This window comes from Gouania willdenowi, chromosome 11 (genome assembly GCF_900634775.1).
Source record: "Gouania willdenowi chromosome 11, fGouWil2.1, whole genome shotgun sequence".
Lineage (NCBI taxonomy): Eukaryota > Metazoa > Chordata > Actinopteri > Blenniiformes > Gobiesocidae > Gouania > Gouania willdenowi.
Genome location: NC_041054.1, coordinates 7,775,878 through 7,802,193, shown reverse-complemented (window position 1 = coordinate 7,802,193; position 26,316 = coordinate 7,775,878). Strand labels below are relative to the sequence as shown.

Genomic DNA, 26,316 nt, shown 5'->3' with positions numbered 1-26,316 from the left:
AAAACAAGGCGTTTTCCTTTTTTTCATTTTGGTTTTGGAAACAAATATCAAATAATGAGTGTTTTTTTTTTTCGTTTTTCATGTTTTTGTTACATAATGAAAACTGAATGATACACGGATTGGGCTACCTGCTGACCGCGGGCAACATGTTGGTGTCCCCTGCTTAAGAGTCACTGCTACTGGTCCCTAACTTTGGTTTCCCTTAACTTACTCCAGTAAAACTTGCCTGATTCCGAGCAGTGAAGAATATAAATGAAGCCACTCTTTAAATGATAGGTATTCTTGCCTTTGTGTCACAAGGGGAAACTGATGTGTGCACCACTAATTAGAGGAAACACTTTGCTTCCATTGCTCCCAATAAGATTCCATGAAAAGTGGAGGTGAGAAAGAGACAAAGACGCTAACGGCATCCAGCTCTGTCCAGCTTCCCCACGGTTCACACTGTTTGCCAGTGTGAATAGATGGTTGGGGTGCTCCTGTTTGAGGAGGGCAACGTGATGACTGTCTGTTATTATGCCACTCATTGGTATTCACTACAGAAGGTCCGAGCACTTTGCTTTTAATAGATTTTGCTGTGGAGCATGAAGAATGAAAGTGGCAACAATCATCGACACAAGAAGAGAAGGCGATTCAGCTAACATCTGTTGAAAAAGTGCAGAGAATTAGACACATTTAACAAAACAAAGGTGGAGAGTGGGTTCAAAAGGGCTTCCCATGGTGCAGTGGTTCTGAATAAAGTTTTTTCGTAAAGCTGAATGACTTGCTGGAAATGTCAAAGGTTCAAGAGAATTACAATTTCTGGGTATCATGGGAAGTGCTTTGCGCATGACATCATTTAATTACTTTGGTTGAAACAAGTGGGGGAAAAAAAAACAACAAATTATGGCCCGTTGTGTTCCCATGCAGCCATTCAACCGTTTCCCTATCATTTTCCTATATCTCATTTTCATGCCACAGAACAGACTGTGTGCAGAATCGTGGGGTTATGTTTATGTGTGTTTGTGCAATTATGTTTCTGTGTGTGTGTGTGTGTGTGTGTGTGTGTGTGTGTACATCTGTCTAATATAGAACAAGCACATCGCTGCAGTTTCTATTCCTCATCCCCTCATCTATTCAATCATTCACCAGTTCAGTTTGCGGCGGAGCTAAAGTGGTTCTCAATCTAAATGTCAACAAGGCCGAAGCTTCTCTGCAACAAATGTTAATTTCAATGCAAATGAAAAGTATGACGACAGTCCATCTCACCCTCTTATCTTTCTATTGAGGAAGAGGAAAAAAAAAATCAATTGGAGTCATGAAAAAAAAATGATCTACAGCATATGTGTCAAACTAATGGCCCGGGGGCCAAATCCGGCCCTTTGAAGTATCCAATTTGGCCCCCAGGAGAAAGTAAAAATGACAGAGAAAGCATGAATCATTGTGTAAATGAAACTCAACAACATTTGCAGGTGCTCATAGTTTTCTCAATATTTATATCGCATGATTGCAGTCATTGTTAATGTTAAACTCATAATTCTTACAAAATCCTTCAATTTTCCTCAAATAATTACACAATATTTCCCTTAATTAAATAGAAATTGGTTATAAAATCTAGGAAATTTAAAGTAAAGATCCTGTTGGGACTGATAACTGTGACTTATTGCTTGGATGTTACCGGTTTCTTACATATTTAGTATTTTATAAATACGTAAAAGTGCAAACTATGGCACAAAAATGTCAAAATTACTTGTCTTCCCGCATAAAATTTGTGGCCCACTTGAGATCAAACTGGCCCCTATTTGGCCCCTGAACTAAAATGAGTTTGACACCCCTGATCTACAAGGATAAGGGTTCTCTAACAAAACAGAACATATTATTGTGGGGATGAATGGCCCAAAATTAGCATTTATAAATGTCTTTCTCTGTTTGCACTGTTCAATCTGAATGGGTTTAGACAGTATGGAACACACACGCACGTACACACACACACACACACACACACACTGTATTTTACTGATGCTGCAGTCTGTGTTAGTAGTCGAGGATTTTCACAAAGGACTTCTAGTTCTGAGTCTGGGATTTATTTTGCTGCATAAAGTAAATATTTGAGGGGTTTTGTGTAAACGTCTTTATGAAATGATAACAAAATGTCACAGAAGTGGTTTTTCAAAACTAAAAAACAACAAAGCAAAGAATTAAAGTTGGAGATGCAAATGGATGGAGAATTAAGGTGAGGCTGCATCTGATCATAGATTGTTGATTTGAAAACATCTGCTAATGCCAACAAACTGTCAACAACAGTTTATTCTTCTCGTAGCCAGATCAATCAGTGGGTTTCCAGTTTTTAGATAGAGAATGTATAAACCCCTACCGCAGTGTAGCATCGAGTGTGACGTATATACAGTACATATATAATGCAGTTTGTAGAGGTGAAAGTATAGGATTACTTAGTACTCACATTACTGTAATTGAGTTGCTTTTATGGGTACTTGTACTTTTTTGAATATATTTCTAAGTCATTTTACCTGTTTTAAAAAGAAGTAATTTGTTACATTTCAACACCCAACCATTACTGAGTAAAGTCTTATGTTTTGTTTTGAAATGATCAACGAACATTGTGAAACTACAAAAAATGAAATGACCAGACAACAATCAAAGAATCCACATGTTCTTGACAAACCTTTTATTTTATGCAGTTGACTTTGTGGGAAAAACAAATTCAATTCCAATTGTGCAAGATTTGGTTTCTTCCTGTTCAAGTTGTTTACCAAGGGAACCGTGGCAAGATTTATGACCAAAAATGAACATGAGTAGGAAAAATCTGTACTCTTTACACCTCTGGCATTTTGGATTTACGCTGTTTTTCCGTTCACGTGTTTCCTATTGGATGTCTTTGTTTGCGCTGTTAATGTGTGAATAACCTAATCTCTTCAGACTTTATCAAATCACATCCATCAATTGTAGCTATGTTGTTAAATGACAAAATAATGCAGAATAAAGTGCTTTAAATTCACTCTCCACGATGCATGGTGGCTGTTTCCTTTTCACGTTATATTCTGGGTTGTGGTTTTTTTTTTTGGTATCCTCATCTCTTTGGACAATCTTACAAGCAGAGCAAACGTAGCAAATGAAATGTCATGTCAAGCCGAACCAGCCTTGGAAACCGCCTCGGGCGTAATGGTTCACTGGGCTGAACAATCAGCTCATGGTCCAGATTATCCATGTCAATGACATCGAGATGAGATGCAGGATTTGCAATGTATCTGACAGCAAGGCAAGAGGGGGGGGGGTTATGGTTACATGCTCCATCTGCAAGATGCATAATCACCATCCCATGTGTAAGGTATCATATATAGTGGGTTATTGTGTTTCAAAATATACAACTCTTTATGGTTTACATCATTAGGGTATCTTTAAGGAATAATATCACTATCAAGTCTACTAGTGCACATGCCTTACAAACAAACATGGCAAAGCCTGTAGGATGATAAGATTAACGGCAGTTCAAGGAATCCATGCACAAACACACCAGATGTTGCTCAACCAGTCCTGGGCGGAGCACTTCACTCCAAGATAAGAGCTGAGGAGAAATGATGTGGCTGTTCAGTAGGTCTACAATTAGTTGAGTTTAGCTTATTTTGAACATGTACAAATAAAAAAAAGAAAAAAGCAAATGCAAAAAAAAGTGGACAAACGATGCAAAACAAGCTCTCAAATACCCTCCATACAAATACACGTCCGAAAAGGGGCGGGAAGAAGCATACACTCATTTGATCCCACCCCTTCTCCGTCAATCTATACATTTTCCATTAATTTAAGTTTCCAACAAATAAAATGCACTTAAAAAACTACTTTTTTAAAGCTAAAATCCACATATTAGGGTATTATTTGTATAATATTGTCAAGTCAGGTGGTAGAAGTTGTTTCATATGTCTTGGATGATTTTATAATTCACTGAAAATACATGTCAAATACTCCCTGTATGTTAAAAAAAATTCAATTAAAAAGGAAGTGCAGCATATAGACATATTTTTGCATTATTGTCAGTCATTTGATCAAAACCCTTGGATTTGAACTGAAAGATAAGTTGAATAACAGTCATATTATTCACCTGCACAGTCTATGCTTGTAAATGTAAATATATACTTTAACCTTTAACATCATATTAGTTCAAGAGCCACGTTTAACCCAGTTTGATCTCAAGTCTGAATCAGAGTTTTAGTTTTTAGACAAACCAAACCAGAAACAGTATAATAATAATAATAATAATAATAATAATAATAATAATAATAATAATAATAATAATAATAATACATATGAAGGATAAATATAATAAACATGATCAACAACAAAAAATGAAATGTTTTTGTGAAGAAAGAATTAAGCACAAATTCAAAATTGCTGTTGGACTCTCACGTGAATGAATGTTCAGCAATTGGTCAAAATTCCTTGAATTTTCGACAAATCTTCTAAAAATTTACAACATCATTTGCCAGAATTCTGAGGGACAATTTGCAAGAATTTTCTTAATTTCAAAAAAAAAAAAAAAAGAAATGGATTCAATATTCCTGTATATGGTGATGTAAATGATGGGATTTGAAGGGAGAAAGATATCATTTGTATGGTGATTATTCCATCTCCTCATCTTATCTCTACTGCACTGCAGCTTTTATCTGGGGAGGAAATAACTACATTTAAAAAACAAATGTTGTAACTTTATAGACACTGTATTTATTCATGTTATGTTGGAAAATCTCGGTCAGTGCTGTGGGTGTGTGTGCAGACTATCCGCGTAAACAAACGACGTTTCTCTGAAACATGCAGAGCCTGCGTCCAGCGGACAGCTCTGTGATTGGTCCGCTGGGGCTGAGGGGGCGTGGTCTGCAACTGTGAGCGTTTCACAAAAGCAGCCTCTCCGCAGCTCAGGCTCTCATTACTTACGGACCTGTCGTGTCACCAGCTTCACTCCGCACGCTGTTATTGATCAAGAACATATATTTGTGTTTTTGGTTTTTTTTACCTACTGCGTACAAACACTGCTTATTTAAGCTTCGTTTGTGTGCACGAGTGAACTTTTCCCATTTATTTTTTTATTTTTTTCTTCTTCTTCTTGCTTTGGTTTTAGTTTTTTCGCACAACCTGCGTAAGTTGTGCGTCCTGTGTCCGTGCGTCTCCACTTCCCTCCAGCATGGATTTGCTCTGGATTGTGGGCTTCGTAGTGAGCTTCTGCGCCTGGTTTGCAGCAGCGGAGCGACACAGTGTGTTCTGGAACAGCTCCAACCCAAAGTAAATATAACGTCTTTTGATTCAATGCACTTTTCACAACATTTGTGCACAAACTCTGCGCTTAGTATTGGGGGGGGGGGGCTTTAAAATCCCCTTATGCGCATAAATCAGTTCCTTTCAGATTCGAATGCATGTGTTATCTACTGCAGCTCATGCATATGTGGAGAGTTTAGGGTGAATCTGTGATGGAAGGAACTGCTGCTGTTGTCATGATAATAATGTAAAACAGTCTCTGGAGCCCCCCCTCCACCCTCCTCCCCCTCCCTCCCACTCTGAGCTCAAACCTGTTATCATCCTGCTGTTTACCTGTCACCTTTTCTTCAACCACTAAAGATTTATTTCCTTTCGCAATCTGTGAGTGCCCAGATTTACTGGCTTCATGTTATGTCATGTGATTTTCTATCTTAATTATAAATGAAGTAGCTTTTTTTTTTCTTCTTTTTTTTTTTGGTACATAATTTTGTAGATGACAGTTATTATGGGTCACAAAAATGAAACACAACCTAAACATTCATATTTTTTTTATTGTTTTCTATCCCAGTGTTTATTGCTTTCTAACAGAGCCTGACCAATATGGGATTTTAGGACCAATATTTAGGGTTTTAAAATTCCGCTATCCGATGTAACTGGCCATAACCGATATATATCAGTCGATAATTGATATATCGGTCATTATATGAAATAAGAACATAAATCACCTGGGGTAATGTGGATATGTAAGTGTGATTCTTCCCATGTAGACATATAATACATTTGTATTATTTATAAGCCATTAAGAAATAAATGGTTCTTTTTTTTCTGAAATGTGGTGGTGATGGTGGTGGTGGTGGTGGTGGGTGTTACAATGGGGTGGGTTCCAATAAGTTTTACTTCATTCTACTCCATTTCACACGCGCTACAGACATGATTGTATCGCATGTATTTCCTTCTTTTTTACAACCTTTTTTTATGTTTGTTTCATTGCCCAGCTTGAAACAAATGAAACTATGAATATACACAGGATATATACTGTACATGAACATAAATTCTTATAAAAACCCCAAAACACAAAGAAGCAAAACACTACTAAATTCAAATAGGGAACTTCCACTGATAATGACAAAATACAAACTTGTGTCAACAGTATTTTTGGAATACAATGTAAAAATACAATGTAAAAAATGAAAAACAAAGTACATGTAACATGGATTCATGCAAAACGTCAACATCATTATAGCTTTTGACCTAGGGTGTAAGAAAAAATCGACTTGTTGATATATCGCAATATTTTACAGCGTGATTATCGTATCGATCCAAGAAATTTCACTTGATTTTCATAAAACATACTGGCCACTTTTATAGATGTATGTGGTTAGAATCAGAATCTGTGTATGTAATTTGACAGTTTCGTGAACATAACACTTTTTTTCATATTTGTACTTGAATTACAGTCAGTTACCATTTACCTGTTCTCGCAAGTTTAAAAAATGAAATTAATTGTGTTTCATACCGTGTTGTACTTCTAAAGGTGAAATATGTAATGATTGATATTGCGATATGTCGCGATGTATATCGCAATGTTAGTATCGGGATATATCGTATCATGACATGCATATCGTGAGTCATATCGTATCGTCAGATTCATGACAATGCACACCTCTACTATTGACCGATGTCGATTCATCGGTGATGGACAAAATCGGCCCGATTAATAGTTTGTAATGTTTAGTCCTGCTGGGCTATTGGCTGCTTCCTCTGCCTTTATTTGGTGGTTGAAATCCCATAAAGCAGTTTTTCATTGTTGTATTTTTCCAGTGTTGATGCAACAGACTTGACTGCTGCCCAAAAGTATTGAAATATCTGTTCCAACATCCGCCCATCTAACTGGGAGCTCTAACCCCTGAGTGGAGTGGGAGGTTACTATCCTAAATCAAGATATCAAATAAGATAGTGTGTAGCTATCAGAGAAACACAGGGCCGTTCATATTTCAGCTGCTACGACAAGTAATAATGGTGTATGACAGAGACTGAGGAGGTAACTCGAGGCCTGCCCAGTAGGTCACTATGTGGGGGAGAGATAGATTGCTCGGAGAGGAGAAATCTGAGCTCGAACTGTCAGGGTTAGGGGCCATTTGAAATAAGTGGGGGTCAATTAAGAATTATGGTTGATGAAAGCTGTGGTGAAATGGCCGGGGGCATAAAGAGCGTTATGGGTTTGTGCTCCATAAACAAACCTCTCCGTGCACCCACGCACACAAACACACCCACTGACACACTTGGAGGGGCGAGTGCACACACACACACACACACACACACACACACACACACACACACACACACACACACACACACACACAACCTCATCAGGCAGCCACTCAATCATAAAGCAGGACACTTTTTTTCATCACGCCAACTGACGCCTCTAAATCAATCAGCGCTGCACTCACTCTCCCTGGTGTGCAAACACACTTCCATGCTTATTTTCAACCACTTTCTCTTTCTTTAAATCAACAATTCAACATTCCACCCACAAATTGATTTTTTTTTTCCTGATGGGGTCCGTCTTGTCTTGGGTGTTTGTCCACGCAAATAAAAGGTTTCAGGGTCACAATATTGTCATTATTTAAAACAGGTTCTCGAATTTTCTTCCTGAACCCAAAACCTAAGAAAAACACAACAGAACTTATGTCTCACCCTAAAGTTAGAGATCAGCCCAAAAACCACTAGCTTTGATTCGTTGTTAAAGAGATCCTTCACTGTTTTTACACACGTGGCCTAAAATTTTTTAAGTGTACTCATTAGAGGATTTATGTCTAACAAAACACATTATTTTGCACCATATCAATTTTATTAACTTCAAAAAATGGGACTATTTTAAAACCTGTATTCCGCCATCTTGAAATCACGTGATTGATGATGTCACACACCTCCATTTGCCTGTAAATAACCCTTTGTTTTCTATTGGAGTGCAGCATTCAGCCTTTTTTGGTCAAAATGCTAATTTGTGCTGCTTTAAGTTGCTCGAAATAGGAAAAGAATAGTTGTGACCCGAAAAAGAATCTATGACCGCAGGGGGCAGAGATTTATTTAAATGTGGTGCAAAAACGAAGCGTTTTCTTAGGCGTAGATCTTCTAATAATGACATTTCAACCACATTTGTAAAAACAGTGCAGGATCCCTTTAAACTGCAAAGAAACTAAAATCAACTCAATACATTTTTGACTGTGTTGCATTGAATGGCGTGACATTTGTCATGTGAAAAATCTTCCTTGACTTTGTTCTACAAACAAATCTTCTTCTTCTCCTCCTCAAATTGGGAGTATGTGTACCCCCAGGGGTACATGATGGCACTACAGGGGCTACTAGAGAGAGGAAAATTAACCAATGAAAGCAATACAAAATTTTTTTACAGTTAAAATGATAATCATAATAATGATGATAGAAATGTGGAAGATGAACTACAAATAGAAGGATCAGTGTTGGTCCCACACCAGGTGCGAGATGATTGGAATTGATAAAAACTATAGAAATAAATCTATTCAGGAGGCACTAAATAGTGTTTCATTCCACTTCTTTACAAAATGAGATTATTGAAAATGTTTGTAATCACTCTAGAGTTGTTTTTTCATAGTATTCTGAGCAAAATGTTATAGTCAGACATAAGAAGGTACTTGAATTCAGAACATTTCTAGAAACCATATTTTATTTGTTACATTTCCTTTTTCATTTTGGTAAAGAAAGCTTTCTTCCTGTAGATGGTGATTAATGTCCATAATAAAAGTGTGAAACCTTGTGTCTGACAATAAAAGACACTGTATTGTATCTGTAGAAAGAGAAGTCGTCCTCTGTGTGTACTATTATCTACCCTTTTGCACTTTGCTGGTTGTTTTTTCAGATTAATGTACTAAATCTCTCCCTTTTCGTCTATTCTTAATCCTGGATTCACAGAGAGATGTTTTCATTGGTTTGCTTTTCATGATTTCCCACAACTTTCTTGTTCACCTTCGACCCTGTGAGGGGATACAGTGTGTTGATGGGTGTTATTTCTATTTGAGGGATGGGTTGTTCTTTTGGCTCGGTTTCGTTGTTGCCTGATACTGGATTAACACACTCGTTAATGTGTTACAAGCCGGTTTCCGCTCTTGCGTCAATGTTTGATGACGGATTCTGTTCAACCTGTACGTGCACCACGTCCGTACTCAACACTTACATGTGGCTGACTTCCAAGGAACTTGTGCTTTAATTACTACATTGTTACAGCGCTGGTGTTATCGCTTCACCACAGTGTGGATTTCAACACTTTGTGACCTTTTATATTGTCTACATACTCCTAACCTTTGTTTCTGATTAGCATCAGCTTGCTCACCGTCAGCAGGGTCTGTTGAGAATAAAAAAAATGCCAGAGTGAGTGCGTGTTTTTCCGTAAAAAGGGAGCGTCTGAGCGTAAATTCGCTCACATGTGCAGCATCACCGGATTCAAGTGACTCACACGCTCTCGTACACATTAACTCGGGCGTTCACTCACACGTGGCTCACAGTTGTGTTACACATTGTAGCAGAAGCTCTGCACACTTCTCAACTCCACTGATGGAATGATCAGACCCTTCAGTAGCTTCTAGCCTTTTTTCACGTTTCGTCTGCTGACAGATCAGGAAAAGACCTCCTCCACCTTCTATTGCTTTGTACCTGTCTCTCATTCGCTCCAAAGCCTCTTTGCCAGGTTCCCTCCTCAGCTTCAATCTGTACTCTTGAACTCTATAAAGCTGTTAACCATTTCATGCTCATTCATACATGCACACGTCAGTCATTTTTTCATACATAGTTTTGTTTAAGCCTATTGTTATTGGGATTATTTTTTCCACTCATGTCATAACAAAGTATATTTTTAGGATACTATTATCCTTGGTTTTAATTTGACCCCATTTAATGTTTATCATTCAAAAAACAGTAGTTGACTTTTTTTTTTTTTGCTTCATATTTCATGACTTTTCCTAATTTGATAAAATAAGTTATTTATGTATTCAACAAATGAACAAAGTGTCTGACACAAAAACTTGGTCAACAAAACAATTTTCTGAAAATCATATTCTGGAGGCAAATATCCCTGTGATCAGATTGATTCCATTCAATGTTTATCATTCCAAAAATAATTGTTGACTTGTTTTTTTTTGCTTCATATTTCATGACTTTTTCTAATTTGATGTGTACAATTGATTAAGCGTGACATTATTGATGATATTGCTCAATGTGCTGAAGACATGTTGCATGCATTGGTGTTCCTCAACATTTTCAAGATACACTAATGGCGCGTTCAAACCAAACGTCAAAAGCAGCAGGTGTACATTCACAATACATGATGGACGCATTACTAGGGAGCGTTGGAGGTCCAGCTGCGTGTCCCGCGCCTCTTGTGCAGGGCGTGTTGAAGCTTTTTGCACGGCAGATGCTTTTGACGTGCGTCCGGCGCCTCCAACGCAGCCGACGTTGGATTTGGGATTGTTGAACTTTTGGGGCATATCGCGGCGCGTCGACCAATCAGGAGCGTTCCCCAAGCTTGACATGTTCAGAATAATGACAAAAATAAAACAGTAACCGGAGGTGGAGACAAATGGACAGGCGCTCTTCTGCTGGCATAGAGTGCCTGTAGTTGGGGTCCTGGTATGTGATGCAAGCACCGATGCAGGTCAGCAGGTCGTCAAATTGGGCATGGGAAACACCGACGTAACGCTGAAAGCGACTCTCGTCCGAGCGCAGCTCTAGTGAATTTAGATACGGCGCTGAGGCGCAAATAAAGCCAAGCCACTCTCTGGATAATGTAGAGCCGATGAACGGGAATAGAGGCGACGTGTTCAGCAAGGAACTTAACACTTTATTATCCATTCACCATACTTCTCTATAGTCCTCTAACATCACAGTGCACACACTGAGTCACAACAAAATACATCCGACTGGAAACACCGCCTTCTCAACACAATGTTCCCCACCATTTCACAGTCACTGGGTGAATTATGTACGTAACTGATCGCCACAATATCATCCATTCTATGAACACCACCGGCAACAGAGGAGCTCGTCCCCTCGACGTGCATCCCTAGAATCTTTGACACTGGTGACAAGCGTCCAACTATGCGCGAGAGGCACGATTTTGACATCCGAACGTACCATCACTCTAAAATTTAAAGTTTGACCTGATGGTGGCGCTGCAGGAAAGGTCATATCATCACCACAATCATTAGGGTTCAATAGGGGTCAGTAATGTTGTCAGTACATTTAAGAAGAGTTGGATTGAAAAACTATTCAAGATAATCTCATTCTAAATTAAAAGCTTTACCTGATGGTGGCACTAGAGAACAGCTCAAGGTTTCATTATCAAGGGGTTTATTTATATATATAACACAGTGTCTGAAAATCATTTTATGGTGGCAAATATCCATCGGGTCAGATTGATCCCAAGGTTAAAATGTGTTATTTGAGGATAATAGGAGGGTTAATCTTAAAATGTTGTTTTGATAAGATTCCCTTATAGGCTTTTGGATTTTGGTTTATTCACAAACAATGTTTCCAGGTTATTTGGTTTCGCAACTGGTGTAATTCAGTTTTTCGTGCTGTGTTGGCTTAAATGGGAGTTATTTAAGGCATGTTTCACCCACATGGAAGATTTTCTTGGTACTTGTCCAGTGAATGCGGCTGATTTGTGATGCTTTCCATACAAATTGAGGAATTGGTCTCCACGGTGGGCTTCTGAAAAAGAATAGTAACTGGTGTGACTGATCAAGGGTCAGAGTTGGCCGCGTGATGAAGTGGCACGGCCTCTATCAATCTGTCAGTCATTCTGTCACAGCGGTGGTCTGTGAATACTGTGGCCGGCCCCTCGTCACACAGCCGTGGTTGTGCCCCCTGGGAAAGTCTCTTTCAGTCCCCTTGGCTGCTTCACCAGCTTTTTTTATCTCAACTTTACAAGCTGTCCCTTTTCAGTTCATTATTATCCTCACCTCCAACTTTCGCGCTCAGAGAAGGAGAGAGGAGGCAAGCATGCTAAGAGGTGTGGAATTTTTTTATCGTTCTTGGCATCCGTGCGATCCTTCAAATGGTACTTTGCCCTTTTCTTCATACCTCCCCCCCCTTTTCTAAAGCTTCCTTCTTCTACTTCCTGATGAAAAAAACCCACTCAAACCATTCCAGTAAAATAGTTTTTCCTACTCTTTGTGGTATTTTTGATGTACGAGCACAGGACTGCTGTTGGTTTAGTTGCTGTCACGTATACACTCCATATGGGAGCTTGTGCATGATTTAGAGATCAAAGATAAAGTGAGTATAAACGTCAGAGGGTTGTGACTAGGTAGCAGCAATAGATGAAGGATTTCTTCCAGTTTCCAAGTACCGTAATCTGAACCAACGCTGCTTTCCTAGAAAACATCCAGGTTTCTCACTTCCCTTCCTATAATCTCGCCTTGTCTTCAAACCCCACCCGGTTCCTATCCTACCCCCACCCCTTCTGGTTGGGATTCTCAGGAGAAAATTCCCTTCCATCGCCTCAATGCTCTTAATCTGAATCTGTCATCCGTCTGGAGAATTTAATCTGGGCAAAATACTCTTGGAGATTGTCACACTGACTCTAATCTCCTCACATAGTCTCACTGTTGAAGTTTTCTCTCTCTAAAGCCTGTAATCATAAGAAGACTATCACAGTGGATATTTGAATGAAAATTCCCTTTTTTTTCCTTTTTTTAGTCTTCCCCTTTCTCTTGTTGTGGTAGTTTCAGGAGTAGGAGGGCATGTTTTATTGACTGCGTTAGATAGGGAATCAGGCCAAAGGTTTTAACTTCCCACAGACGTGCTGTTGGCATTAGCACAGTCTGCACGCTGTCTGTTGTCTCTCTCCTGTGTAGTGCTATATTTCCTGCTTACGCTTTTCCCGGGAAAAGCGCGTATCCTGTCGGCACACAAAACAATACATTTCTCACACACCAACACACGCAAGACCTACGAGGAGGGGATGCAGGACCAGATTGTGTTTCCCAGGCTTGTGTTAGAAACGAGTACATTGATTAGAAGTGAATCACTCTGGTTGTTTTATTTAGTCCCCCTTCCTTTGCCGTCAAATGTTGATATTTCTCTATTTGGGATTGTCTAGTGATCAGCATTACCCAGGTCGACCTCTGCGGTGTTTCTTTGCCCCCTTGCATGTCCTTGTGCCTCTTCCTTATCTGCTCTCCAGACATCCGCTGACTTTTCTCCACCTTTGCTTTTCCATCCTTATAAGCGTTCATTCCCACACTAAATCCCTTGGATAACATCTCCATTACATGACTGGTTGTTATTTTTCCCAATTATTACAATCCCTTTCTTAACGTCTCAGTGACGTTTTTGAGCCATAGATCAAAGGTGGTGTGCACGTGTCTTTTAGACTTGTTTGTCAAGTCTTGGTGACAGTTAGTGAGTCAGTGCAGTGGTGAATGAAAGGCATTTTGTGTTTGTGTTGTTGTCTAAAAAGGGACTATTGTGTAAATCAGGTTTCATCACTTGTCAGTTTGTGGAAAATCTACGAGCGTAAACATGTCTCAAAGCAAACATTGGCGCCCCTACAGGTCAGACATAGTATTACTAGTGTTATTTCAACATTAATGCAGCCGTAAAGAAAAAAACCCAGCTTCCATTGTGCTCTGTATAACATTGATTCTCAACTGATGGGTCTCTCATGCTGGACTTTTATTTTATTTTGAAATAAACTTTTCTTTTGACAGGCATGCTGTGAAATGCATGTTAAACATGAAAATATATAGCTGTATGTTTTGAAACAGATTATGAGTTTTTTCAACAGCTAATATTGAAAAACTAAATTTGTTTGGTCGCGATTTAATGACCATGGTAAAATATGGGATTATTAAGTAGTGAGCTCACATTGCAAATATAACAACATACTGAAATAAAAGTTTTGTCTTAGAGAAGTCTATCTGGAGTGAATGGGGGGGGGGGGGGAAATCAATATTCTTGTACGGATATTTGCTTCCTGAGAAATATGATGTCAGTAGTGACCTTTCTGAACCAGCCCTTATAAGATACAAATGGGTCAGGAGATGGTGTGAGACAGTTGGAAAGAGCATATGTATTCATCTAAGCCTCTTTAGTGCAGGAATCAGCCAATTATTTCACTGCTGGACTTAAAGCTTTGTCACTCTGCTGGAAGGTAAAGAGACGCTCAGCAAGGAGAGCCAAGAACGCCGGCAGAATAAGCAATGATCCAACACTGACAAAGGTTGAATGACAGACACAAGAAAGCTGATTGAGATGGATGATAAAAAGTCACACACACAAAGAATGGAGGCTGGAATATTATGTGAAAAGGGAGTCGGACCATATTTGTTTCTATGACGACCCCCGCATACCCACGTCACATTATGCTTGGCTCTGCAAAAGGCAGGTCAGAGAGTTGCATAGTTGGAATACCACCAGTGCAGGTTGTGATTGGTTCAGAAAGCCCTGGTGGGGGAGGGCCTGAGTTGACACAAGGATCTAGTTGGCTTATTGAGCGATGAAAGATGAACAGAGTGTGGGAGGGGACGGCCGACACTGATGGATGAATAGTTAGTCTGATGAAACAAGAAGAATTTGAGAGATGGCATCAAACAGTCCTGATTAACCAGGCTGGTGTTGTATCTCTGCATCCAGATCCTCCAGGGTCTGCTCCTGTCCTGCATGTTTTGGTATTCTCTCCGTTCTTCAGACCTTCATAGCACAATCATTGGAAACAGGTGTGTGGAAGCAGGGAAACTTCTAATAACATGCAGGATTGTGGCCCTTGAGGACCTGGATTGGCCACCCCTGCTGTAGAAGCTCATCTTTCTCCAATACAGTTCTTTTGCACCAATTTATCTGGAAAGAAAGAGGCCCGTTTTTTTTTAGCACTTCCTTAGACACTAATGCATATGGACATTTTCATTTTCAGACCGAAACACCACTGTAAAGGGTAATACCTGTCTTTATGTAAGGACAATGAAGGTAAAAAAACAGCCCTTACTTGGGCCCTGCCCTCAGTACCCAGCTTTGGGCCTAGCTGTGCACTCTAAGCCCCTGTATTAAGCAGGCTCTGGTGCTGATGAATGGACTCCAGCTCAGACTATACTTTACCCAATAATCCCAACTTGGCCAAGCCGATTAGGTGGTCTCCACATTCCAGTTCACTCATTCGTGACGAAAACAAGTTAAGTTTTTTGGCAGGAAGTTTTGTTCAAAATGAATGTAAGAAACTGTCAGAAACAGAGTCTTTAAGAAGAGTCCTGTATTAGGTACAATGCAAGGCATTCAATTTTGGCCGGATTTTGGGTCTTTCCCTGTAAATCCAAAAAATAAACATCCGCCATTGTTTGCCACAGCGTTCAATCTGTGAAAACACCAGAAATGCGTTGGGAAGTCACTTTGGCAGTGTCTTGTATTCTTACTGTAATTTCTTGTGTTTGCCCAAAAAAAAAACTCTGCCCAAAACAATGGTGGATGTTTATTTTGGGGTTTACATGAAAATATCCGAATCCAGCCAAATTAGATCAAAATAGTGTTGAGTGAATCACTGTATTTTTTGTCTGGTGGAGAAACACAAGAAATGACGGTAAGCATGAACTAAAAACACTTCTATGCATTTGTCTACAGGACTCTATATCCCAAAACTTTGTCTCCAGCAGATTTAAAGTGAATACCTTTAAAAATGTTTGACTCCTACTTTCTTGGAGCAGCACCCATCTCCAGAACTCCTAATTCAAAAAGCTCCTTCTTACAGACTGTTATTGTACAAAACTCTCTGATGCTGACTTGGCGATTGTCTGACCTTTGATCCAGGTTGCAGCCTCCTTGACTCAGAGGTCTGGCATTCCACAGGGTGATAGGCCGAAGAGTTGAAAAGGTGATGGATGGATGAATGAAAGCAGGGGATAGAGGTGAAGTTGAAAGCAAAACTGAGCCCAGAGAGATTAAATAAAAAAGATTAGACTCGTGTTCCTAAAGTGTCTCCAATAAATCAGGAATTCCAGCTTAGGAGAGGAAGAACCGTGTCTGGGAACAGTCTGTTGCCCATTTTTCACCAGACTGTATACTCACACTTGCAGTTCTAATCACTTGCCATTCCTGCGCTGCTATCATCACTGTTCATTATTGGCATTCATTATCCACCTTATCATGACCGAAACACACTCCCAAAGCCCTCGGAGCTTTGGGGAAGCAGCACACACAGAGTCTCACACACAAACAATCTCACTGTTCATTGTGTAAAGCTGAGACCACAAGCACATGCTGCATATTTCCCATAGCTACATATATCATCTCTAACATGAGACCTCTTTCATGCTGTGACGTCTACAGTGTCACTGTCATTAAAAAGAAAACATTCTGGAATAGATAATGACATTTAATCAGGATGTGTTACGGCCACTGAAGATGAAAAGAACCGACTGCAAGAAGATAATTCCCCAAAAATTCACAGTGGAAGACTGAAAGGGAGAGGGTTTGTCTGCCAAAGTGAAGGTGGCATAATTTGACTCCGTTAGCGCGGCTCAATCACACGGAGACCAAGCTTTCTTTGAAGTGTGCTTCTCCAATCTGTTAATTAAGCTGATGCTGTGAAACATTTCAATGCTGAGGTGTTAGAGGGGAACAAAAGACAGGAGGATAATTAAAACTATTTGCCGCTAATAAAAGGCATTTGCCTGCTTTCCTCTGGTGAATATTCAGCAACGGTTCTTTGCGTTAAGTAAGGCACTCAATCAGTTTGGGCATGTTGCGAGTAGAAGTATGAAACGGTGGCATTAAAGAAACAACTGTAGCACTCTCATTGTAACACTGATTGACTGAAACTTCAAAAGCAAGTTCTAACTTGAGCCCTTTGAGGCCCCCCCTCCCCACCCTCGCCTATTCATTTCCCTTGCCTCCCCCTCCAGACTTTAAGCCTAAAGGGGCTGGGAACTGGGGATCAGGAGGGCATAATTACCCCCCTCCAGGGCAACTTTAATACCCCTTTTTGTGTTTTAATTGCACCCCCCCGTCGACCCTCTTTTGATGAACACATTGGGACCATACCACGACCAGTTAGTAATCATGGCTCTGGGTGCAGGAGGGATAGGGTGTAGGGACTCTGTTTGTGTGTGTTTCCACTGTTTGCAAAGGGATACCATCTCTGTCAGGCAACTGAGTTGGTTCAATAGTGTTATCGATTCAACTGGGATTGAAAGTGTCAGTGGGAAAAACACTTTAGCAGCGCGCTGGTAAACAGAGCATGGCAGCAGGCACTGTAGATAAGCGCTAAGCTCTTTGTGCCACCACGGAACAATAATTATTGCACCACCACCCCCAAAAAAGTCAACGAGAGCCTTTCATCATCGGAGCAGCTAAGTGAATGTTTAATTTCCAGAAAAGATCCGTGTTAATGTAGCGATCGTATGCAATGGTGTTGCTGGTTTATCTGGTCATCAGAGTTGAAGGAATGCAGCCAGGCAAGGATGTGCAAAGAGGAGGTGGTGGAGGGAGGGAGGGAGGGAGGGAGGGAGAGAGCCAGGACTTGGGGTTTGGAGCCAGAGCGTCTGTCCATTTACCGGTGGTACCAGGGAGAGCACTGGACAAAAAAAACAACAAGATCTAATGAGCGGCTCCAGCATGTTGCCCTACACTTTGATCACACATGTGGACCTGGTCACACAAACACAAACTCTCCAAATGCTCCCCGGTACTTTGGGGGGGGGAGGGGGGGGGGGGTGTCTCCTGAAGGAGAGACGCACTTTTAGCGACTACTTAAGATCTTTGGATTTGATTAAACAGGCATCACTTGGCTGCCCCCTCTTTGGGGGTGGGTGGGTGTTGAAAGCCTAAAAAGTCTTGCATATATTCATTGCAAGGACAACAAAACTCAATATTGGACACATAGTATCCTCAAGTGTTGTGAAAATATTTGAGTGTGTCAAATTTCTTTCATTCTCAGGGAACCCCTAGTGATCCTAAACAGTAGGGGAGGTAAGGTGATAGGCATTAAGAGCTCTGTGTACCAGTGTGTGTGTATGTGTGTGAGTGAGTGAGCAAGAGAGAAAGAGAGAGAGAGAGTGGGTTTGGTGAGTGTAAATAGTAGGTAGCTACAGCTTTGGATTGTTGATAGATGGGAATTACCGGGACGTGTGGGTGAGTGCGTGTTGCTGGCAGTCAGCTACTACTCGGAGCCAGTGATAGATGGCTTTGACTGGGAAATAAGGGTTCACTGGGAGCTGCCCCTGGAGGCCATACCCAGTTGGAGGGGGAAGGTAGAGGAGCTGAAATACCTTTAGTGGTATTTCTCAGGAGATAAACACAATATCTAGGAAACTGGACCCAGGTGTTTGACTGAATCACACAGACTTGGGATGAGGCCACTTCATAGAACCTCAATCAAACCAAGAGTTTTTGCATTAAACAAATTGTGAATCAAAGTTGCCGATTATCATGTTTGCTTTCTTTGTGGTAATTAAAGCAGATCAGAGAAGCTTTGGATGAGCTTTAGTTTAAAGACCATCATAAAAAGGGTGTAAAAGGTGAAGGAGTAAAAAGGGAGGGATGTAGGTCGGAGACAGACAGCCTGACCGCCTCCCCCCAGAGGGAGTGTGTTGGAAGATAGTTAGACTCATACACACAACACATGTATGCAGAACTTGTTGTCATCCTCCATATGAGCAAACTCCTCTGCTTTCGTTGAAGTCGATTGGTTGTTTTGCATCTAACTTCACTAATCTGCATGAGTGGGTGTGTGAAGGCCTGTGGATGTCAATACTCATCTCCGGTCCTCCAGTCCTCATCTGACTGCTAATGTTTCTCTTTGACCATCACTTAGCTCCTGAGGGACACATGGCTCTTAGTCCGCTAGCTCTCAACAACCTAGCAGCACCAGCATCTCCCCTGGCCTCCCAGCTATCCATATTTATGGGCATGTTCTCAACACATCACTCTCTTCCTTATTGTGTTTTCCCTCTTCATTCACTCATACACACACACTCACATAGTTACACTCAAACGTCCTCTCGTTCTCGTTTCCTATCTCTCACTTCCAGAGCCTCTTAGTCTTTCTCCTGATTTCCCCGTTGTACACTGTCTTGCAGCCGATCAATATATAATCACAGGGTTTGAGATTTATATTTATTACTGCTCTGATATTATTACCATGGTTATCAGTCTTTTGGCACCTGCATAACCTATCCTCTGCCTTCTCCCTGCAGGTTTGTGTGGGATGACTACACTGTGGAGGTGAGGCTCAATGACTACCTGGACATCGTCTGCCCCCATTACCCTCAGGGCGAGGTGCCTTTGATAGATGCCGAGCGGTATGTGCTTTACATGGTGGAGCGCGAGGACTACGAAAGTTGCAAGCCGCAGTCGTACGACCAGATGCGTTGGGAATGCAGCCATCCATTTGCTCCTCACGCACCGGAAAAGTTCTCCGAAAAGTTTCAGCGCTTCACACCGTTCACCCTGGGAAAGGAGTTTCGTCAAGGAGAAAGCTATTATTATATCTGTAAGTGTCATTCTGTCAGTGATTGTCTTTCCTGTTATATTGAGTATTGTTTAAAGGATGTGTTTTGAAGCAAATGTCATCTCATATCAGGAAGATATTTTTATCATACTTCACCTCGTAGTTCAGAGAGTTCAGAATAAGATGAGATTTTTTTTTACCCGCAAAGGAAAACCTTGAATATAATAATTATATCGTGCCTATGGTGTTTTTATCACATAAAGACATAGGTGTAGGCCTCACAGATCAAACTGAAGATCGTTTGCTTGGGAAAAAAGGTGCAAAAGGTTAAAATTGCCACTCAAAAGTTTGACATTGTCAGGAAAGTTGCACGCATTGCATTGTGGGATTTGAAGTCCATAAACTGATGTATAGAAGTCATTTTACTTTACATGGTCCTCCACCAGACAAGGACAGTGATTTGTTTGATACCATTGTTGTTCTAGTTTGTTTATGGTATTCCCCAAGATGTCACCTCACTCCACGAGACATTCCATTTCGACCGGATTCGGATCGTGTCGCCTGAGCCCCAAAATAAACATCTGTCATTGTTTTTCCACAACTTTCACTCTGTGAAAACACCACAAATGTGTTGGGAAGTCACTTTGGCAGGACTTTTGTGGAAAACACAAAAAATCACAGTAAGAATGAAGTAAAAACACTTGCGCTTTGCATCTGTCTCGGGGACCACACATCCCACAATGCAATGTGCGAACCTTTACCGACAATGTTAATAAACAGAACAAAACAAACTTTTGAACAGCAATTTTACCCATTTACATTTGTTTTTTTTAATCTATGAAACCAACACCATGTATTTATCAGATACATTTTTTTTTGTCTTTAAGCGAGACATTTGCAAGACTTGGATTTGTTTAACCTGTAAGGAAGTGTGCAAAGTTTTAAGGAAAGCAGACAGAAATGCGAGTGAAGGCATATGCTAGCTAACTGCCCAAAGTTTTGTCCAGCTGGGATATCAAACAACAAACCAAATCATCCAGAGAGTTCCTAAATCTGAAATTATTTTGTATTTACCGAAATCCTACAATGATACCACTGGTAATTATTCCACATACATTTTGACAGCCTGCTTGTTTATGACTTCATGCAAGTAGTTGTTAGTAACTGAATTTAATCCTAAAAGTTTAACACAAAACTTGTTTTACAATGAGGAATCCATTACATTAATTGTGATTATATATTGATTAATTCAGAACATTAAAATCATATTCTCTTTTTAATGTACCAGCTGTAAAGCAAGTTGGTTGGGATCAGTGTGAACATAATCCAGGGTGTTTACACACTTTACCAACTGGAGACAATGCTACCCGTTTCAAGTATGTGACCACAAAGCATGAGTCGTATTGTTACTTTGGGCAAGGGTGTAATTAGATTAACAGCAGGACTAGACACACACACAGATTGCTTCCAAAAACTTTGCTCCTGTCTGATATTGCTGCCAAGTATTTAAAGTGTGTGATTGTATGCACACACGCTACAAGTTGGATGAAGAGGCCAGAGTGGGATCAATGCATTAGTGAGACCGTTAACACCTTGTCTTGTGTTTCTGCTTCTCTGCAGCCAAGCCTTTGCACCACCATGGCCAAGAGTGTCTCAGGCTTCGGGTGGATGTTGTAGCTATTGATGGTGAGTCCAGAACCTGTCTGAATAAAGAGATCATTATAAACCAATGTAACCAGAATTTTTAATTCAGTGGGATTTGTTTTATTTCATTTTTCTAGGATCTCAAGAAGCTAGAGTTTCCAAAGGGGGAACTGGTGGGCTTGGTGTTGGAGCCGGGGGAGGGGTTCACAATCCATCTAACAGACTACCTGCAGGTATGTTGACCAAACCTGAGCATTTAAATATCCACGTCTAGGATCAATGTATGCTTAGTCTGTGTATTTTTGTCTTGAAGCAGATGACCCAGTGGTTGTGCTGCCAAATGTCCAGAAGAGCGTACGGACAAGTTCTGCCGTGGCAGCGACATCCCTCACAGTCCTCTCATTGCTAGTCCCCTTTTTGTTACTGCTTTTGTTACACTGAGAGCACAAGACACAAGACGTTCCTTTAGGTGGACTGTTTTCCAGGGACTACAATGAAGTCAGTCTGTGTGGGTGGAAAACCACAGACTCAAAAAATCTGTGCCCCGTGCTGGCCACAGGGAGAGACTGCTGGAGCTTGTAAAGAACAGACGGACTCACTTCTGGCTGAGGAACTTCAAGTTTTTACAACGTGCATTTGTCGGCTAACATCTAGTTTTTATTCCCTTTTTTTAAATATTATTTGTCTTTCCTATTGGAAAAAGACAAAGCTTATCTGGATTTGTCTTTTTGGGGTCTCTCCAAGAAACACTTTGCAGAACAGGCTTACGAGAGAATATGAAGAAACAGAAGAGGAACCTAAAGTGGCCGAGGAACTATCAAGAGTGGAAAACGCGGACTTGAACATCTTTGAATCACAAGGGTGACGAGTGAGACTGAATTAAAAGCATTTCAACCAAATGCTTCCTTAGACCTTTGGAGCCAAAGATCAGTCATCTCTCCTGTGTGTACACTATTCAAACGTTGATCATTGTGTACCCTTTGTAGTGTTTGCTATCGTAATGATATTGAGTGACATCAAGTGATTCTCTAAATGTAGCATTAAAAGACACAGGAGCTGTTTTCATGACGATAACCATTCCTTTTCGGACCATGTGTTTGTCTACTGCAGCACTAATAATGCACAGTTAAAGACGCACCACATCAACACTACACACAGTCACGCACACTGGTCTCAGACACTCCACAACACATGAAAACGCTTTGTCAGATCATGCTAGGTAGGTGTACATTCTGTGAAGATAATTTATAGCATTTTGCAGCTGAGGAGTTTAACTGTATATACAATGTGCAAACAAGATCAAATGTTTACTGATGGCAGCGTCAAAGGGTTTTCTCCCCACGGCCTGTTAACGCTTGTACTCGTGTGAATGGAAGTCCAGCTGCGTTGACTGGAGATCAGGAGAAAGTGTGAGCTCCTTTTTGAAATGTGCAAATTTCTTTGTTGTTTCTGGCTTGAATCCACACACATTGGTTTTGGATAAACAGTATTGTCTGCGTTTGGCTAATTGGCTAACACTGTCTTTATCTCCAAGCTAACGGTAATAAATCTAACGTTGGATAGTAGTTTTTGACACGCAGTGTGGACACAAATTTTTAGAAACCAGTGTTAGTTATGCGGCGCCAATTGTAAAGTTGCGCATGCTAAAATGAACAGTAACTTTTCGCAACATTTAGCATTGTTTAAAAAACGTATGTGAAATTTTTTACGTTACTTTTGGCCAGATTTACAGAAATGTTTGTGAAATTTGTGAAATTTACTTCTTGTAAAACTGTAGTGTCAATGTTAAATCTAAATGTTAAATGTTGAATCTAAATGCTAAATCTAAATGCTAAATCTAAATGCTAAATCTAAATGCTAAATCTAAATGCTAAATCTAAATGCTAAATCTAAATGTCATGGGTGGAACTAAATATTTAGCTATTATGCAAATTCCCCGGAAGTACCAAAATAAAATCTCCCGTTCTTGTCCCCCCATGTTATATATTTCATGTTTCTTTGGACGGGATGAAACTGAAATGAACTTTTCTTGCTCTGTGGCTTTGTAACGTGCAATGACAAATACAGTTTCTGATTCTGATTTAACATTTACCATTTTGATTTAATATTTAACATTTAGATTTAACGTCAACTCGTTATATTTTTACGGGAAAAGTAAATGGCACAAATTTCTCAAACAGAAGTAACATAAAAAAATTCACATAGATTTTTTAACAAGGTTTGTTGTTAAAGTTGCTGTTTGTTTTAACATGCGCAACTTTACAATCGGCGCCCCATAATGTGCACAACAAAATTCAGAAACAAAATCGTTCAGAGAAAAATAAAGTATAGCGTTTTGGATCTTTTCTGCCAAATGCTGACACTGAAATGTTGCGTGGACCCTCAGAGAGGCGGGTCTTCTCTAAATGTTGATTCAGTTTTCTGATTTTCATTTTTTTAAAGGCTGAGGCAAACATTTGAGGAAGTTTAAATTTAGTCCGTCAGTGTTGAAGCTGATTTAACACAAACCCAATGATCTAGTTGCTTGTTCAGTCACTCATCACATCTGCATCAAACAGGCAGACTCAATCGATAAAGCACAACTGTGTATGATGCCATTGAAGTTTGTTTTATTGTTGTTTTTTTTTACCTGAACTCTTGTTACTTAATTTTGTACATGTGTAAGAAAGAAAACTGTATAATATGTACATATATAAATATATAAATATATATATAGAATATATTAAGAAAAAAAACGACTTGTTTGATATTATAAATGTGAACAAATTTTCATGTGAAATAAAAGATATTTTTGGAAAACCAGAACGTTGTCTTGTTTTGTTTTCCTTATACTGTACATTATTATTCGTATTATAGTTGGTTTGTGTGCAGCTTCAGTGAAGGATTGTGTCAAATGGAATAAAGTAGGGGTGTAATGATTAATTGTAGACTGATTAATCGATTGTTTGATCAATGATTTAATCAAATTAATCGCCATTTTTTTCAAAGAATGTTTTTCATGTATATGCCTTAAAAAGTAAGGCAATAAAATTCCCAAAATGTATCAACATTGTGTATTTATTCTTTAATGTAATTGTCTGGTATCAATCACAGGTTTCTAAATCAAATCGAATTGAAATCTTTGTGACATTGGCAAAAATGTAATGGTTCTTATAATTGATATCATATCATATCAGAATAAAACAGGTGATTTACACTCCTACAATAAAGCACCATGACAACAAAAAGCATATTTGCATTGAAACAACATTGCTTTTTTTGATTCATTGACCTTTGGATATATTGAAGGGAAAAGATTTCCCTGAAAGCACACCCATTTCTGGAAATAGCTCCCATGGATGAGGCAACAATGTAACAGAAATGATAATGCAACACAAGGCAAATGTTTTCAAAGTCAACGTGGCTGAAAAAAAAATGGAAGAACTCAAGAAAAGAAATAAAGAAAACTCAGGTCAAATCTTTGCTTCTTATTAACACGGAGTCTTAAATTGAAGAATAAATAAACGGTTCTTCTGTTTTAGGAACATATGCTGAGTTTTCATTCTGATTACAAAACACCCCCTCCTGTCACACACACCTTTTCTCCCACAACACTTGGCTGCTCGACTTGTATGCTGTATGCTGATTCATTGTTCTCTCCTGGTCTTGTCTCACTCTTCCCAGGGGAGCTTTACAGCCGTGACAGTAAAAACAGCTGTAACACCAAACTCCGGTGCCACAGCCTCACAAGTGCCCGATGTTTTCAAAGAGACGGCCATAAATTAATCCTGTCGTACAAGGCCCTTAACCGGCCGACCTTATGTAGAGGCTCCGCAGAGTGTGGGCTCGTCAGCAGGGAACACTTCTTTCTATTTACTCACTCGTTCAACATACCAGCTTGAGTAAATGTGAACAGCGAGTGGGAGACCTTTAACATTGTAATGAATGTTAAAGGAACACAGGAAGCACAAACAGTAAAAGCTGAGGACCAGAGGAACTACTATGGCCATTATGATCATTAATACATGAACAAACAATGGCATTTGTCTTGGTTTTGCCAGTTAATATATTTTCCGGTCATTTCAGTACATTTTTGTTGTTGTTTTGTGTGTTTTTGTTGCAGTTATGTGTAGTTTTATTATGTTATTGTATCTGATCCAAGGGCTAGAATTTCTACATTCATGTTAGCATTTAGAGTATTGACCGCAAGCATTAATCCTGAACATTTTTGCGTCTTTTTGTTGGTGTTTTAGGTGTTATTGTTGTCCTTTAGTGTGTTTTCTGTTATTTTGTGGTTATTTGGGGCATATTTGTTGTTGTGTTGTACAAAGTTGTCCTTTTTTGTGTTTTTGAAGTTATTTTGTGTGTTTTTCAAGACATTTTGTGCTGTAGCGGGGCCACGTAAAATTACTGCCCCCGGGGTCACCCATTTTTGGGTGTTTGTCACTTTTTTCCCTTTTTTTTATGCTGTTTTGTGCTTCGTATTATAGTTTGTGAGTTTTTGTTGTTGTTTTGGGAGGGATTTTGTACATTTTGTGTCATTTTGGAGTAGATGGTTTTTGGGGGCCACAAAATTTGAAGATCTAGACTAACCCCATTTCAAACCATTGCTTCCCATTAAAAAAAAAAAAAAAACAGTTAAAGACTAGATTAATGCAGTTTATTGTGAGATTAGAGGTGAATCTGAATGCTTACAAACCACTTGGGAGGAAGCCATGATTCAGATCAGGTTTAGCGTCAGCAGCTGGTCTTTATCTTCATTTCTGGACTGAATCGAGCCTCCCATCAACAGAACACATGATGTCCAGTCAGCGTCTGTTGCTGCTCACAGTGCCAGGCCTATCAGCTTTGCTATGGACCTCTGGGAGGTTACCAAGTATTATTGTGGCTGTTATATAGCATTTGTAACTGTAAAGCTTCTAAGCTGACCTGGAGTGTGAAGTCAGTGTACTGACGAGCAGCAAATAACAGCACATTGA

The 26,316-nt window shown here is 39.8% G+C and overlaps 1 protein-coding gene across 2 annotated transcripts; it reads left to right on the top strand.

Moving 5' to 3' along the window:
• The first annotated feature begins 4,926 nt into the window (after nucleotides 1-4,926).
• LOC114472612 (ephrin-A1-like) lies at nucleotides 4,927-24,081 on the top strand. Of its 2 annotated transcripts, none has more exons than XM_028461930.1 (5): nucleotides 4,927-5,265; nucleotides 19,461-19,756; nucleotides 21,335-21,400; nucleotides 21,496-21,591; nucleotides 21,675-24,081. In XM_028461930.1, exons 1-5 carry the CDS (start codon nucleotides 5,168-5,170, stop codon nucleotides 21,797-21,799), a joined length of 681 nt encoding a protein of 226 aa, XP_028317731.1. In that variant the 5' UTR covers nucleotides 4,927-5,167; the 3' UTR covers nucleotides 21,800-24,081. The 2 variants fall into 2 exon arrangements, with proteins under 2 accessions (XP_028317731.1, XP_028317730.1); XM_028461929.1 differs by having other exon boundaries at nucleotides 21,672-24,081.
• The last annotated feature ends 2,235 nt before the right edge of the window (nucleotides 24,082-26,316 follow it).

Bases quoted from the DNA above. Each gene is read 5' to 3' on its own strand.
- LOC114472612 (XM_028461929.1), top strand. From the start codon at position 5,168: ATGGATTTGCTCTGGATTGTGGGCTTCGTAGTGAGCTTCTGCGCCTGG. The intron at 5,266-19,460 runs GTAAATATAACG...TTCTCCCTGCAG, and splicing joins TGGAACAGCTCCAACCCAAA to GTTTGTGTGGGATGACTACA. The intron at 19,757-21,334 runs GTAAGTGTCATT...GCTTCTCTGCAG, and splicing joins AGAAAGCTATTATTATATCT to CCAAGCCTTTGCACCACCAT.